The sequence below is a fragment of the Salvelinus fontinalis genome, chromosome 11, assembly GCF_029448725.1.
Source record: "Salvelinus fontinalis isolate EN_2023a chromosome 11, ASM2944872v1, whole genome shotgun sequence".
NCBI lineage: Eukaryota > Metazoa > Chordata > Actinopteri > Salmoniformes > Salmonidae > Salvelinus > Salvelinus fontinalis.
Genome location: NC_074675.1, coordinates 14,479,472 through 14,497,145, shown reverse-complemented (window position 1 = coordinate 14,497,145; position 17,674 = coordinate 14,479,472). Strand labels below are relative to the sequence as shown.

Here is a 17,674-nt window from a genome sequence, read left to right as displayed (position 1 = left end):
AATTCAAAAAAGTTTTGGGACACTGTAAAGTCCATGGAGAATAAGAACACCTCCTCCCAGCTTCCAACTGCACTGAAGATAGGAAACACTGTCACCACCGACAAATCCACTATAGTTGAGAATTTCAATAAGCATTTTTCTACGGCTGGCCATGCTTTCCACCTGGCTACCCCTACCCCGGTCAACAGCACTGCCCTCCCCTCTGCTACTCGCCCAAGCCTTCCCCATTTCTCTTTCTCCAAAATACAGTCAGCTGATGTTCTGAAAGAGCTGCAAAATCTGGACCCTTACAAATCAGCCAGGCTAGATAATCTGGACCCTTTCTTTCTAAAACTATCTGCTGAAATTGTTGCCACCCCTATTACTAGCCTTTTCAACCTCTCTTTCGTGTCGTCTGAGATTCCCAAAGATTGGAAAGCAGCTGCGGTTATCCCCCTCTTCAAAGGGGGGGACACTCTTGACCCTAACAGCTACAGACCTATATCTATCCTACCCTGCCTTTCTAAGGTCTTCGAAAGCCAAGTCAACAAACAGATTACCGACTATTTCGAATCCCACCATACCTTCTCCGCTATGCAATCTGGTTTCAGAGCTGGTCATGGGTGCACCTCAGCAACGCTCAAGGTCATAAACGATATCTTAACCGCCATCGATAGGAAACAATACTGTGCAGCCGTATTCATTGACCTGGCCAAGGCTTTTGACTCTGTCAATCACCACATCCTCATCGGCAGACTCGACAGCCTTGGTTTCTCTAATGATTGCCTCGCCTGGTTCACCAACTACTTCTCTGATCGAGTTCAGTGTGTCAAATCGGAGGGTCTGTTGTCCGGGCCTCTGGCAGTCTCTATGGGGGTGCCACAGGGTTCAATTCTTGGACCGACTCTCTTCTCTGTATACATCAATGATGTTGCTCTTGCTGCGGGTGATTCTCTGATCCATCTCTACGCAGACGACACTATTCTGTATACTTCTGGCCCTTCTTTTAACACTGTGTTAACAACCCTCCAGGCGAGCTTCAATGCCATACAACTCTCCTTCCGTGGCCTCCATTTGCTCTTAAATACAAGTAAAACTAAATGCATGCTCTTCAACCGATCCTGCACCTGCCCGCCTGTCCAACATCACTACTCTGGACGGCTCTGACTTAGAATATGTGGACAACTACAAATACCTAGGTGTCTGGTTAGACTGTAAACTCTCCTTCCAGACTCACATCAAACATCTCCAATCCAAAGTTAAATCTAGAATTGGCTTCCTATTCCGCAACAAAGCATCCTTCACTCATGCTGCCAAACATACCCTTGTAAAACTGACCATCCTACCAATCCTCGACTTCGGTGATGTCATTTACAAAATAGCCTCCAAAACCCTACTCAATAAATTGGATGCAGTCTATCACAGTGCCATCCGTTTTGTCACCAAAGCCCCATATACTACCCACCACTGCGACCTGTACACTCTCGTTGGCTGGCCCTCGCTTCATACTCGTCGCCAAACCCACTGGCTCCAGGTCATCTACAAGACCCTGCTAGGTAAAGTCCCCCCTTATCTCAGCTCGCTGGTCACCATAGCAGCACCTACCTGTAGCACGCGCTCCAGCAGGTATATCTCTCTGGTCACCCCCAAAACCAATTCTTCCTTTGGCCGCCTCTCCTTCCAGTTCTCTGCTGCCAATGACTGGAACGAACTACAAAAATCTCTGAAACTGGAAACACTTATCTCTCTCACTAGCTTTAAGCACCAGCTGTCAGAGCAGCTCATAGATTACTGCACCTGTACATAGCCCATCTATAATTTAGCCCAAACAACTACCTCATTACCTACTGTATTTATTTATTTATTTTGCTCCTCTGCACCCCATTATTTCTATCTCTACTTTTTTCTATCTCTACTATCTCTACTTTTTTCTTTTTTTTTACTTGCTATATTGTATTTACTTCGCCACCATGGCCTTTTTATATTTTTATTTATTTATATATATATTTTGTTTGCCTTCACCTCCCTTATCTCACCTCACTTGCTCATATTGTATATAGACTTATTTTTCACTGTATTATTGACTGTATGGTTGTTTTACTCCATGTGTAACTATGTGTTGTTGTATGTGTCGAACTGCTTTGCTTTATCTTGGCCAGGTCGCAATTGTAAATGAGAACGTGTTCTCAATTTGCCTACCTGGTTAAATAAAGGTGAAATAAAATAAATAAATAAATACAGAATGTCTTTGGTATGTGTATACACTTAAAAAAGAAGGGTTATATCGCTTGCTTCATCTATGGAACCCCCAAAAGGTTCTATATAGAACCTTTTTCTATGAGGGGAAGGTAGGTGTGACCTGTCTTATATAGCATAAAAGCTATACATTAACACACAAAACTAGACATCTTCAAGTAGGCCCAACTTCCTTTATAGGCTATAAACAGAACAAACCTAGACTAGGTCTATATCCCCAACTTGCTTTCAGTCAATAGCATGAATAGTCATCACAGAGTAGCTAAGGTAGGCTATAAAATTGACAGTGTTTATTTGTGAAATTCTTTTTTTTTTTTTCTGATGTGAATAAAGAAAAAGTGGAAGGTCAGAAACCCTCTTTTCCACCACCCCCAATCCCAAGACAGTGGTTAACAGTGGAGTAGTCTTTTAAAGACCTTGGCTACTGACATTTCAGGGCAATATGTCACATTACATTTTATATTGAGAAAATACTCTGATGAAGTTATAGGCTTAAGGGTTAAAAATTGTAACCTTACTATTTTTCTAGATTGCATATTCATATGGGTGGGCCTATGGAACAAACAGGACAGGCTACTTTTCAAGAAAGCATAAAGTCAGACGGAGTGAGCACGGCATAGATGTTCAATCACAGCTAGATTTTTCCTACATTTTTATCCTATCCTCATCAGACGTATGGTGACGTGCGTAACAGTTGCCTTCTGTCTATTGACAGTCAGCGACTGCGCAAAGCCTACCTTGTAGTCTACTACCTAAGGTGGGAGGACTTCGGAGGAGGATACAGTATTGACAATCTCTACTTAAATAAGAGATTGCACATAGAAGTGGAGGGTATGGGGGACTGAACTGCATCCATTAACCCAACATCACGGAGTGAATTCCCTGACAAAACCGCACTAAACGAATTTGGAGTGAATGGGAAAATACACCGTCGATGGGTAGTTTGCCGGTATATCGCGTTATTGGACCTCAGTGATACACATATGCCAGTTTTCTCTTCGCCATCCAGAACCTTGTTTTGGTGACTCACTCTTCGTTCGTTCATTTTCTGGATTTCGTTGCCTGCCCGGTGAGGAGAGTAGTAACCTACATAATGAAGTTCAAGCCGAACCAGACCAGAACTTATGATGGCGAGGGCTTCAAGAAACGAGCGGCATGCTTGTGCTTCAAGAACGACCGTGAAGAAGAGGTATAACGTTAACGTTAGATGGTTATATTTCTCATTGACAGTTCAGGGGACCGATGCTGTCCTGTCTTTAAGCCAACCCACTGTTCTCGGCTATATCCCACACGTGTTAATATTTTATCTATAATTGCCTATTGTAATAGACTTAAATAGGTTTTCATTTTGGTTTTACCACTTAATTCATCAGAAAATGTCGATGTGCGGGGGCTGTCTTGCGGTGTCTGAAAGAAATGCTTCGGCGGGTTTTTAAAACCTAATGATCAGAGATGTAGGCTCGATGTTAAACAAAAAAAACAGGAGTGTTATAGTATATTTATACGCCTTTTATTGGCCTACGTTCCATAGCTTTAGTAATACATCCTTAGTGGTGTTGTGTGACTGCCCGCGGCTATCCAGTTTGGGCTAGTTTGAGAGCAAAGCGAGGGGGGCGAGGCGCTCTGTTGCATGTTTCATTTGACGGGCGGGACATCAGTCCAGCCATTGCTACATTGTATGACGATACCACTGTACCAATGCATACGAGTTTAAATACTAATAGTAACAATATCACCGTTATCATTTTACACGTTATAATCTCTGCTGCCTCATAACATTGAAATGAAAATGCGTTATTGATGAAGTGGCCATTTTGTAAGACGGTTTCAGTATCCTAGGCTTAAACCAAAGGTAGCCTACTGAAAAGTAGTCTCAATCAATTCTTTGTTTTTATATTTCTGGTTTGAGAGAATATCTTTAACAAATTGCTGTAGTCCTAGACATATTCCTCGTAATAGTTTTGGGGTTTTAACGGGCTTCACGGTGATAGCCTACGCACCACCATGATGCAAGCGTCCACAGTCTATGTTTTAACAAAATGGACTATCTACCCAAGTCAATTTCCCCGAAATTACAACAACATATAGGACTCGTTCCACACATTTTTTAAAAACATTTTATTAAATGGGAAGCAATTATTTCCATGAAATAGGCTATATTGTTGTGCATGTGTCATTTCAGTCAATATAGCATGCTCCAATTGTTTCTGCCAATATCTATTTAATTGTTTAAAGCCACCATTTATACAGATATGACTTAGACCTACTACCGTAACAAGTTAAATAGGCCCACTTTATCATAACCAAAATCTAAGGACCAATTCCATTGTTATGTGTTACTATTTAATTTCACGGTAAAGTCTACACCAGTTGTATTCTGCGCATGTGACAAATACAATTTGATTGATTTGATTTGTTGTCATAGGAGACTTAGTAAGCAAATTATGTCATTTTTCAGTGCATGAACTAAAGTCGAGAAGACTTAAGGTTGGTCATTAATGTAAAAGTGGCGATGCTTTTAATTTCTTACTGAGCCACACGCCTTGTTTATGAACAGCTCCTACATTTGGATTTGTACTGTCTGATAGAAATCCAAATTTGTATCAGACAGTTCAAGACACTGCAGCCTCTGACTTCCCTGCACCACTGTTATGCAATGTATAAGCTGCAGACTTTATCTGTCTGTCATTAAGAACTCTATCAGAGCACTCAATTATTTGTACGAGATATATATATATATATGGCTTGAGGGAGAAACTGTTGTCCCTTAAGACTGTGGGGGCCTTGTTCTCTCCCTCAGCTGGTTCTTTCAGGAACAAGGAATAGAGATATATCAGTTTGCTGTGTGTCAGTGTGTCCGTGCCAAAGGCACATTGCATTGTGGTAGAGCAGCTGGAAGGCTTTCTCACTGAGTTATATTAATGAGACTGCCCAATCTCAGTCTCAATGCTGCGTCCCAATCTCCCCTTTAATTTTTACTTGTGAACTATTTATTAAAATTAGTAATTACCTACACATACAATCTTGTTGCTGACATTTCATATGTAATGCTATAAAACAAGTAAACCTTTGTGTAATATCTTAGCTTGTTTTAATATTTAAGATACCTGTGGTGGAACAAATGGAGACCATCTTCAATCACCCACCTGTGTCTCTGGTCAAGGGTATTGTTAAGTCAAGAAATGCTTCGCCTGTGTCTGTTCAACTGTTACTGAGCGGTTGTAATGTATAGAGCCCATCCCCAGGAACATATTTACAGAGTTTGCTCTGGGACTGTCCAGCTACTCTGTCATACTTGCATGCACTCATTAAGGCTGAACAGGAGAAAAGCCTCTGTGGCTCCTGCGTGGCCAACACTGTCTTTGCCAATGCCACCTCTTTGTGCCAATCCCATGCTGTTGAATCCCTGGAGGATTGTGGCCTATCTGTATCTGAAGACCTTGTCTCAACCTGCTTTGGTTAGATCTCAGCAATCAAATCTCAGTCCCCATTTGTGGAGATGGAACAAAAATGTAGCTTCACCTGCACCCCCCCCACACACACACACACACACACACACACGACATGTTAGACATGATCCCCTCATTGAGAGGGCCTGAGTAGGTTAATAGGAACTCTGTGTGATGTCAGAGACTTTGTTTAAGGAATGGAAAAGGCGAAAGAGGAACCCTCTGGGTCAGGTGTTCAGTGACAAGGTTTAAAGTCCTTCAAGGGAAAACAGGAACATTACATCCCTCAGGGCCAGTGGGTGGGTCATTTGCCTCCAACAACAGTAGAGACTAAAGGTCGACCGATTATGATTTTTCAACGGCGTTTACCGATACCGATTATTGGATGACCAAAAAAAGCCGATACCGAATAATCGGCCGATTTTCAAAATGTATTTGTAATAATGACAATTACAACAATACTGAATGAACACTTATTTTAACTTAATATAGTACATCAATAAAATCAATTTAGCCTCAAATAAATAATGAAACATGTTAAATTTGGTTTAAATAATGCAAAAACAAAGTGTTGGAGAAGAAAGTAAAAGTGCAATATGTGCCATGTAAGAAAGCTAGCGTTTAAGTTCCTTGCTCAGAACATGAGAACATATGAAAGCTGGTGGTTCCTTTTAACATGAGTCTTCAATATTCCCAGGTAAGAAGTTTTAGGTTGTAGGAATTATAGGACTATTTCTCTCTATACGATTTGTATTCCATATACCTTTGACTATTGTATGTTCTTATAGGCACTTTAGTATTGCCAGTGTAACAGTATAGCTTCCGTCCCTCTTCTCGCTCCTACCTGGGCTCGAACCAGGAACACATCGACAACAGCCACCCCCGAAGCAGCGTTACCCATGCAGAGCAAGGGGAACAACTACTCCAAGTCTCAGAGCGAGTGACGTTTGAAACTCTATTAGTGCGCACCCCGCTAACTAGCTAGCCATTTCACATCAGTTACACCAACCTAATCTCGGGAGTTGATAGGCTTGAAGTCATAAACAGCGCAATGCTTGAAGCATTGCGAAGAGCTGCTGGCTAAACGCACGAAAGTGCTGTTTGAATGAATGCTTACGAGCCTGCTGCTGCCAACCACCGCTCAGTCAGACTGCTCTATCAAATCATAGACTTAATTATAACATAATAACACACAGAAATACGAGTCTTGGGTCATTAATATGGTCGAATCCGGAAACTATAATCTCGAAAACAAAACGTTTATTCTTTCAGTGAAATACGGAACCGTTCATTATTTTATCTAACGGGTGGCATCCATAAGTCTAAATATTCCTGTTAAATTGCACAACCTTCAATGTTATGTCATAATTACGTAAAATTCTGGCAAAATACTTTGCAACAAGCCAGGCGGCCCAAACTGTTGCATATACCCTGACTCTGCGTGCAATGAACGCAAGAGAAGTGACACAATTTCACCTGGTTAATATTGCCTGCTAACCTGGGTTTCTTTTAGCTAAATATGCAGGTTTAAAAGTATATACTTGTGTATTGATTTTAAGAAAGGCATTGATGTTTATGGTTAGGTACACGTTGGAGCAACGACAGTCCTTTTTCGCGAATGCGCACCGCATCGATTATATGCAACGCAGGACACGCTAGATAAACTAGTAATATCATCAACCATGTGTAGTTAACTAGTGATTATGTTAAGATTGATTGATTGTTTTTTATGAGATAAGTTTAATGCTAGCTAGCAACTTAGCTTGGCTTCTTACTGCATTCGCGTAACAGGCAGGCTCCTTGTGGAGTGCAATGTAAAGCAGGTGGTTAGAGCATTGGACTAGTTAACCGTAAGGTTGCAAGATTGAATCCCTGAACTGCCCCTGAACAAGGCAGTTAACCCACCGTTCCTAGGCCGTCATTGAAAATAAGAATGTGTTCTTAACTGACTTGCCTAGTTAAATAAAGGTGTAAAATCGGTGTCCAAAAATACCGATTTCCGATTGTTATGAAAACTTGAATTTGGCATAATTAATTTGCCATTCCGATTAATCAGTCAACATCTAGTAGAGACTAGAAGAGCGTTCATGCCGGAGGGTATGAGCAATCTGTTATGGGTGCCTTCATCCAGCAATAGGTGTCTCCCTGAGACTGTATTATAGTACATTGTGTCTTTTCAGTCCACTGTGTCGCTACAAGACTAAGGGGTTGTTGACATTTGGTAAAGTTGAAGTACGGTTTATGGTTGGTCTGGATGGACTGAAGGGTAGCCTATTACTAGGCAAATGATGTTGCCCTACTTGTACATTTCTAGATAGGAGTTAAAGCTGTATTGAATGTGTGTGGTCTGGAATTGGCATATAGTTGGGCTTAGTTTTCTTATATCGACTAGGCTGAAAGTAGGTGTATTTGGTATAAAACAAGGGGCAGTAAACTTCCGTATGTTGACTTCATAGGTCGATTTTGGTTATGACTAACCACTCTCCTAATGCATTAAAATACTCCAGTCTAAAACTTCAAACCTCCATAGGCTGGCATGTGGGAGACTGGTTTATTTGACAGCTACAGGCGTGTTGCTCGTGCTGCTCCTCCGAGAAAGTAGGTGTTTATTTCCTCCCTGAGATTCCTGGCCCGTTTAGCAGGCTTACAAAACGCACTGGAATCTCGCTGGGAGACGCTGCTCTATTCCCTTTGCCCCCCCCCCCCCTCCATCTGCACCTGACCTTTGACCTATCTAATATGTTGGTGTGGCGTTTTGCTCCTCACTGTGCCGAGTGTTCCTCAGTGCCATGATTTTTCAGTGGGACATACCTTGTTAGCCTAAGCTGTTGACATAAATGACATGAACAATGTTTTGTATATTGCATGAATTTGTATGAGGTGCTGACAAGCTTTAGGTCTTTCCTGGAATGAGTTAAATTCGTAACAGTTCATATCCAACCACATTTTGAGCAAGAAATAGAAAAGATAGGACTTAAAATGAAGCAAAAATAACACTGGCAAGATGTAGTCTAGCTAGCTTTGTTTTGTAAACTCCACGGTAGACACTGTCAAATGCAGTGACATCCCTGAGCTGCTTAAAGCCTTGCCCCCAAAAACATATTTGCAAAAGGCCCACAGCGGTGCCCCACCCCCATATATAAACACAGACAGTAACCCCCCAACACACACACACACACTTGTGTACACACACGTACACTCACATTCTGAAGCGCTAGCAGTCTGTTATAAATAGGTTAGTAGGTTCATTCTATCTCCATGGTTTATGGCTTTATAATGTAGGGTACTAAGCAGACAGTCTGGTCCACCCCGCTGCTTCAGTTGGATCCCCTCAACTGTATGTGGCGCTTGTAAATATAGCTAACCGTCCCACTCCCTGTCCACCCTCCATCCCCTCTTAGCCCGGGATGAGCCTGTCGGCTCAGTTAAGGTCCAGGAACATGACGTGGTGACCCAGAGTGGAAGGGTGACACGTGCCGTATCCACTGTGTGGCCTCTCTTGACCACTTGACTTGTCACTACCTGGCTCCTGGCTTAGACAGCAACGGGTCTGCTCCAGCAATCCCACAATCCCATTAGAGCAGCACAGAGGAGTGTCAAAGCCGAGCTGCTAGCTGATATTACATGGTTGTCAGGCTGACACACTTGTCCCGTATAGAGGGGTCTGGATGTGGAAAAGATGGAAGGTGAAAGCCACACAAGCTACTTCTGACGCTGCATCACTGTCGTATGTCGTATTCGACTGACTTGAGTTGGATGTTTCCTCAGCATGGTGAAAGAGACAACTGAGCAACTATGAGCCCCATAGGTCATGAGTGCGCGTGTGTGTGTAGGTCATGTGTGTGTGTATTGCATCATGAAAATGCAGATACATGCTCATTCAATCTGTACAGATCGTTGTACATGGCAGACTGTGGTGTAATTTAAGCTCAGGCACCTGCTTCGATGTGCCCAAAAGGACCTGGTCTGGGTCAATCAATCAGCCAAGGTGGAGCAGAGGGCCCTGTGGTGTAGCAGAGGGCCCTATGGTGGAGCTGGACTCACAGAGCTATTGTGTTTTCTCTTCCAGGTGTTGCTGGTGAGCAGCAGTCGGCATCCGGACCAGTGGATCGTCCCAGGTGGAGGGATGGAGCCGGAGGAGGAGCCCTGTGGCGCAGCGGTCAGAGAGGTGTTTGAAGAGGTGAGTTCACCTGTCATCATCATATAAAGGAAAGATCCAATCATTCTGAATGTTATATTGTTTTTGTGCATCTCTGAGTGATGTTCTATCAATTCCCGGGGTCATTTCATGTTTTCATATGATGCAAAACCTTTTCAGATGCACATAACAATTAAAGAATGACCTGGGAGTTGATAGAGCATCGCTCAGAGATGCACAAAAACAATATCACATTCAGAATGATTGGATCTGTACTTTAATCCAATCCAATCATCACCATAATCATCAGTGATGATGAAATTTAAATGAATCACAAAGTGGGTGTGTAACTAATAGCTATATGCACACACAAAACACACATTGATCTGATGGTCATTCATTGAGTTGTCTGTAAAGAACATGCCTTTTAGTGATGGGTGAGACTATTGTAATGTGTTAGATGTAAACTCTGGCTTCAAGTCATGTAGTGATCATGTCATCTATGACATGAGTATCAAACTCTGGCCCCTGATTGGTCATTTAAAGGCAACGTGCAGGAATGTCTGTAGGCCCTAAATATTCTTATATACACTATGAGATAGATAGAGACACCCTCTATAATTCACCACTGCCTGCCTTGTGGCATGAGACTGACCTTGTCGATCTCCTGGGATGTCTCAATGGCACTTCACAGCATGTTTTCTCCAAAGTGGCTTCACCGCTAAAGGGTTCAGCTCTGAGAGATGTGATGTATGCAAAGATTGTGAGTGACGGGAACTCACTTATGACATGACAGAATTGGGAGGTACATTTTGGTGGGTCCAAGGTGGGTTTGTAGAGAAAGGGGTCAGAAGGATTTGGTTCGGGTAGTGACTGAGGAGCTCGTGGTATTCCAAAGGTCCAGCTGGTGGGAAACCGAACGTACTTGGGTACGTCAGCAGGCTAAACTTGGCTCCCTGCTGGATTCCAGCACATCCACAGGTCCTAAAGTCTGTCCAGTGGACATGGGCAGATTCTTTGTGAAGCTTGATAAAGGGGAAGGGGAATAGGGAGTGGATCATGTGTCTTTTTGGAAACAGTAACCTCTCTGATTTTGACCTCTAAATATACAACAGGACTGGGTGGGTTTGTGTTGTGATATTCAATCACATTATATTGGTCAACATTCTGATCACACACACACACACACACACACACACACACACACACACACACACACACACACACACACACACACACACACACACACACACACACACACACACACACACACTTCTAACTCCAGTCGAAGGTGTTTTGGTTTGTCAAATTGCCATAGGCCCAATACTGTCATCCCCCTAATGCCTCTCTTCTCTCCCCCACCAGGCAGGAGTGAAAGGCAAGTTGGGACGTCTCCTAGGTGTGTTTGAGGTAAGGCGTGACTCTGGGCTGACAGTAATTATAAGACAGTTACATTTTTACTCCCTGAAAAACTGTCATTGCTATCTTAGTGTAAATTGTCACATGAATGAAATTCAAGAATAGAAAATGAGTGGATTTGGTTGATGCCTAGTCAAGGGTTGACAAACTACCCTGAAGCATGTGCACCCTCTGAAAGCAGCTGTTTTTTCTTGAGGTGCCACAGGTAGAGGTTCTTCCAACCTGCATTTTGAAATGTAGTTTTCTTTTTAACTTCACAGCAGAATCAGGACCGAAAGCACCGAACGTACGTTTACGTATTGACTGTGACGGAGACATTGGAAGCATGGGAGGACTCGGTTAACATAGGTGAGTTTATGGTCACATGACATCAGGACTTCAATGTCTAGTATAATAATCTGTTTTTCCAGGAAGGATGTTGCCAGTATCAACAGGCCTCACAGACTAAATAATGAAATCCCACTCACTGACTAAAAGGCCTGGGATTGCAGAAAACAAGCAACAAACAAGTTCAATATTTGTCCAATAATATCCGGCTTCACCTAATCTAAAGTTTGGAGTCATAACACATCAATTCCAAAGTGGCTGATTAGGACTCAACTTATGCTGCTAACAGCTAAATTACACCAGCCTGCTGGCTTTGGAGAGGTGGACTAAAGTAGCTGGTAAACGGTAGAGTAAAATGTGAACGTGCGATTGGATTACTGAGCAGGTCATCTATCCCAGGCCTTCCCAAACAGACCGTGACTCACCACTGACTGCACCAAACAATGTGACCTGACCTCTGAAATCCATTAAACATCCTTTAGACTTCATCAGTCTTTTATTCCTGAGTGGCTGGAGCTTTTAGTCCTTATAGATCTTACAGTAGGCAGTATATCAGTCTCAAGTCTTTCTTTCGTTTTTGTTTACCGACTGAACCGCACCAATATTTGTTCCTGTGCACTAATAATCCTCATTCCTGTTAACACACAGGATTACCAAACATGGGCTACAACTTGTTCCTCAAAAATAATGTTGTGAAAGCATGCCACTGTGATTGACCTTTCCTTTAAATGAGCTCATGTCTATTGCCTCATCTTCACGCAATAACACTGTAGCTGTTGTTAGAGATAATCAATATATTCTGATAACATCTATTCTGGAAACATGTATTCAAAATGGCTATTAGCACCCTTCACAAGACTTTAGGTAGGCTGAAATTAATAGGGGCATTTTGAATGTTTAGATGACAAACGTTGGGCGTGTTTGCAGATTGGTATGGTGATACCAGAATATTTTATTGACAGTGCCACATGGGGTTGATCCAGATCCCATTTCTTTGTGAGAAGATCCCCACCCCTCAAAGGGCAAATGTCACACTAAGTTCATGTGGAAAACCCCATTAGTTCTGAACGCTGACTGGTTATTGGTAGTGTATTAAAGACATGATCTGGAACTTTGGCGACTAGCAAGTATTAAGCGCTTTGGGCCAGTAACCAAAAGGTCTCTGGTTCAAATAACTTTTATGAAACCCTTAACAATATTCAATTTCAAAATGACTCAGGACAATGACGCCTTCAGGTGGTTGGTGTATAACGTCCACTACTCGCCCCCCCCTGGTGGTCAATAGAAGGAGTGAATCACACTCTGTCTCTGTCTCCCCCTGCAGGTCGTAAACGGGAGTGGTTTACAGTGGAAGAAGCCATCAAAGTCCTGCAGCACCACAAGCCGGATCACGCTGAGTACTTGAAGCGGCTTCATCTCAGCTGCTCTCCAACTAATGGGAACTCCCTGCTCCCCAGCCAGCCCCCTAATGACAACTTCCCCCGCTACGGCCCCCCCACCACAGGATCTGTTCTGGGCCCCTCGCGCAGATAGGACTGGCCCCTTCCCACGCCTATGAACTATCTTCTACCTGTACAGATACACTGAAAACTGACATTTTGCATGAATATACGAATCCTCAGAGTCACGGCTCACGCAACATGTATGTAAATTACTGTATACTTGGACAAACCAAAGCCATACTTGGAACTGTGTCTGGATGATTCAGTTAAGGAATGCCTTTCAGTAACTTCTTTAAGAATGTTCTATTGGGGTCAATTGTATTATTATTTTCTTCCATAACTAAGAAAATCACACAACATGGCTACCACAGAAAAAGAGTCATTGGCTGACAATAGGATGGAAAATGGCAGTGTCATTGGACCTCGGGAGCTGGCGCAGTATTGACAACAAAGAGATGCTACCTCAGTTGGACGAGCACTGGAAGGATGTCTTAGCACGGTGTCGGATTCCTTTTGGCTGGTGTTTAACCTTTACAAACAAACTACAGCTCAAAAATACAACTGTTTATCTACTTCAAGTAGTACCATAATGTGTGGACAGAAGACAAGGGCTCACTATTGTCCCTCCCCTTCACCTCAGTAATTGGTGCCCTTCTTCAAGTTTAGTTGTAAAAACAACACATTTTGTATTTCTTATATGGAGCATTTCACATTTAATTGCCTTTAATTGTGTTTCCTTGATTGCCATCAGTTTTTTTCTCCATCTAGCATGATCATGAATAACAATTATTTGATATACTAATTTAATTATTAACACCCGCCCCATATATGATCTGGTCAATCTTCATAAGAGTATCTTTACTAGTTGAAGGCAGGCCCTCTTTAATATAATATCTATATTTCATTCAATTGCCACAAATGATGTCTCCTCAATGCTGAGATAATGTACCTTAATCCACACTTGTGCATCTTGTCTGACCACTGAATGAGGATTGAACCGCCCCACACAGGGGACATGTAAATACTGTTCTGCAGAGAAGTGTAGAGTTATGTGTCTGGTTAACAGAAATGCAACCATATTAACTTTTCTTCTCCATATTTGCGATTGTTTTTCTAATGATGTATAAAAAAAAAATGCTGTACCATGTAGTGAAGGTGTGACGGTAAAAAATGTCCTCCGTTCAGTTCCACCTGAGAACAGAGATGAGATGACATGGAACAACGAATAGGGAAGTTGTCTGAAAGAGAAAGGGAATGGATGGAAATTAGTGCTTTCCAAGTTAGATTTATGGTGGAACGACACTGGCGGTTAGGCTGAACATGGAAATGTTCTTACGATGGACATGGATGTGAGATATTATAGTTGAGAACACACTTGTAAATTGTAGTGCTTTACTGGAGATTACACAAACATAAGTGGTTTCACTTTTTAATCTCAACCACTATCTCACCCAGACTCCCAGCATTCATTTTATCACAAGAATACCCCTCTGAGGCAGACATTGTCAAATACATACCAGTATGTCAACTTTCAAATACTTGAGGTATTGTAGGGTGGGCGGAGTTTGTACTTTTGGGATTATTCCACTGGTTCCATTTTACTAGGCAAGCAAAATGAAGTGCACTGTATTTTACATGTGTACTTGACCAAGGTCTGCCATTGTGGATAATGCTTGTTTTAATTTGTGCTCATGCTTCATCAAAGCAGTTTTTTGGGAGGGAGTGTTTAGGAGCCAGTAAATAACCGAAGAAAGGGTTAAAAGATGAAGGTGGGATCTATTGTGAGTTTGATATTGACCCTTCTTAAAATCTATTGCATGAAAAGATTTCACCGGCCTGTCTGATTGGACAGTCATCACCTTTAACCAGTTGTATTTTTTATGGATATAACAATTTATGGAGATTGGATTGATGCATACTGGTACACTACATTCAGGAAGGAAAGTAAGGACATTAATGCTATTTGTTCTGAATTGCAAGGACCTTTTTTAAAATGTATTGCTGGAAAAAAGTGGCAAATGTACAGCAGCTGTAGTTTTATTTTAAATAAATTACCCCTATGGTCCCTTATTACTGACACTAAACAGTCCCTGTATAATGAATGGGTGGGGGACTGCTGTGAATGTGTGCTGATCAACTTTGTTCCAGGCACTCTCTCACTAGGGTGTCTTGAAGCACTCACTAGTTTATCAATGCAAACAGAATTTCCTTTATGATCATATGAACAGTGAAATTGGATAAAGTGGATTGAAGACTATTCTGTTTGGAATAATAATTAATTAAAAGGGAATTACTTGACTCCAGCCTGTCTGTAATGTCTGTACTGTATCTACTCATTTTGTTGAGTGTTTCTCCAGTCTTTTGGTACATTGTTGGTGCATGGTTGTGTGAGGGGGGTGTTAGTGGGTGGGTCAGGTGCTACTTTGTGTTCGTTTTCCAATAAAAAGACAGTATAGAACCGGAAGTCCACAAGGATGCTGCATGGAAACAGACACAAGATGACTGCTCCAGGGCACTTAGGAGGGATGCATGAGACTCACTGGCCTTCAATATTTTTAAGGTTGTTGAAAAAATGATAGGCTGCAGCCCAATGAACTGAAAATTAAGTTGGAAAAAAGTCAATCAAATTGTACTTATAAAGCCCTTTTTACATCAGACATCACAAAGTGCTTTATAGTAAGGTGTCTGCTCATGTAACTACCATGTACACTGAGGAAAAATATAAACAAAACATGTACAGTCGTGGCCAAATGTTTTGAGAATGACCCAAATATTAATTTTCACAAAGTCTGCTGCCTCAGTTTGTATGATGGCAATTTGCATATACTCCAGAATGTTATGAAGAGTGATCAGATGAATTGCAATTAATTGCAAAGTCCCTCTTTGCCATGCAAATAAACTGAATCCCCCAAAAACATTTCCACTGCATTTCAGCCCTACCACAAAAGGACCTGCTGACATCATGTCAGTGATTCTCTCGTTAACACAGGTGTGAGTGTTGACGAGGACAAGGCTGGAGATCACTCTGTCAGGGGCACCACCAGTACAGTGCTTGCTCAGGAATGGCAGCAGGCAGGTGTGAGAGCATCTGCACGCACAGGGAGGTGAAGACTTTTGGAGGATGGCCTGGTGTCAAGAAGGGCAGCAAAGAAGCCACTTCTCTCCAGGAAAAACATCAGGGACAGACATATTCTGCAAAAGGTACTGGGATTGGACTGCTGAGGACTGGGGTAAAGTAATTTTCTCTGAAGAATCCCCGTTTTATTGTTTGGGGCATCCGGAAAAAAGCTTGTCCGGAGAAGACAAGGTGAGCGCTACCATCAGTCCTGTGTCACGCCAACAGTAAAGCATCCTGAGACCATTCATGTGTGGGGTTGCTTCTCAGCCAAGGGAGTGGGCTCACTCACAATTGTGCCTAAGAACACAGCCATGAATAAAGAATGGTACCAACACATCCTTCGAGAGCAACTTCTCCCAACCATCCAGGAACAGTTTGGTGACGAACAATGCCTTTTCCAGCATGATGGAGCACCTTGCCATAAGGCAAAAGTGATAATTAAGTGTCTCGGGGAACAAAACATCGATATTTTGGGTCCATGGCCAGGAAACTCCCCAGACCTTAATCCCATTGAGAACTTGTGGTCAATCCTCAAGAGGCGGGTGGACAAACAAAAAAAACACAAATTCTGACAAACTCCAAGCATTGATTATGCAAGAATGGGCTGCCATCAGTCAGGATGTGGCCCAGAACTTAATTGACAGCATACCAGAGCGGATTGCAGAGGTCTTGAAAAAGAAGGGTCAACACTGCAAATATTGACTCTTTGCATCAACTTCATGTAATTGTCAATAAAAGCCTTTGACACTTATGAAATGCTTGTAATTATACTTCCGTATTCCATACTAACATCTGACAAAAATATCTAATGACACTGAGGCAGCAAACTTTGTGAAAATTAATATTTGTGTCATTCTCAAAACTTTTGGCCACGACTGTAGTGTTGGTCCCATGTTTCATGAACCGAAAAAATATCCAAGAAATGTTCCATACGCACAAAAAGCTAACATCCCTGTTAGTGACCATTTCTCCTTTGCCAAGATAATCCATCCACCTAACAGGTGTGGCATATCAATAACTGATTAAACAGAATGATCATTACACAGCTGCACCTTGTGCCGGGGACAATAAAAAGCCACTCTAAAATGTGCAGTTTTGTCACACAACACAACGCCATAGATGTCTCAAGTTTTGAAGGAGCGTGCAATTAGCATGCTGACTGCAGGAATGTCCACCAGAGCTGTTGCCAGAGAATTTAATGTGCCCCTTTGGGAGCCTCCTGAGTGGTGCAGCAGTCTTTGGCGTCACTACAGACCCGGATTCGATACAAGGCTGTGTCACAGCTGACCGTGACTGGGAGACCCATGAGGCGGCACACACAATTGGCTCAGCATCGTCCGGGTTAGGAGAGGGTTTGGCAGGCCGAGATGTCCTTGTCCCATTGCGCTCTAGCGACTCCTGTGGCAGGCTGGGCGCATGCACGCTGACACGGTCGCCAGGTGTACCGTGTTTCCTCTGACACATTGGTGCTTCCGGGTTAATCGGGCAGTGTGTCAAAAAGCAGTGCGGCTTGGCTGGGTCGTGTTTCGGAGGACGCACGGCTCTC

The 17,674-nt window shown here is 42.5% G+C and overlaps 1 protein-coding gene across 1 annotated transcript; it reads left to right on the top strand.

The window, feature by feature from the left end:
• Positions 1 to 2,950: 2,950 nt before the first annotated feature.
• On the top strand, positions 2,951 to 15,308 carry LOC129865111 (diphosphoinositol polyphosphate phosphohydrolase 3-beta-like). The gene is made up of 5 exons (XM_055937604.1): positions 2,951 to 3,424; positions 9,754 to 9,864; positions 11,188 to 11,232; positions 11,502 to 11,589; positions 12,893 to 15,308. The coding sequence occupies exons 1-5, from the start codon at positions 3,329 to 3,331 to the stop codon at positions 13,099 to 13,101; spliced, it is 549 nt and encodes a 182-aa protein (XP_055793579.1). The 5' UTR covers positions 2,951 to 3,328; the 3' UTR covers positions 13,102 to 15,308.
• Positions 15,309 to 17,674: the final 2,366 nt, after the last annotated feature.

What these genes read in the sequence shown, in the direction of transcription:
- LOC129865111 (XM_055937604.1), top strand. Translation starts at nt 3,329, where the DNA reads ATGAAGTTCAAGCCGAACCAGACCAGAACTTATGATGGCGAGGGCTTC. An exon ending in GTCTCCTAGGTGTGTTTGAG is followed by an intron (nt 11,233 to 11,501) that starts GTAAGGCGTGAC and finishes TTAACTTCACAG; the next exon opens with CAGAATCAGGACCGAAAGCA. An exon ending in GGAGGACTCGGTTAACATAG is followed by an intron (nt 11,590 to 12,892) that starts GTGAGTTTATGG and finishes CTCCCCCTGCAG; the next exon opens with GTCGTAAACGGGAGTGGTTT.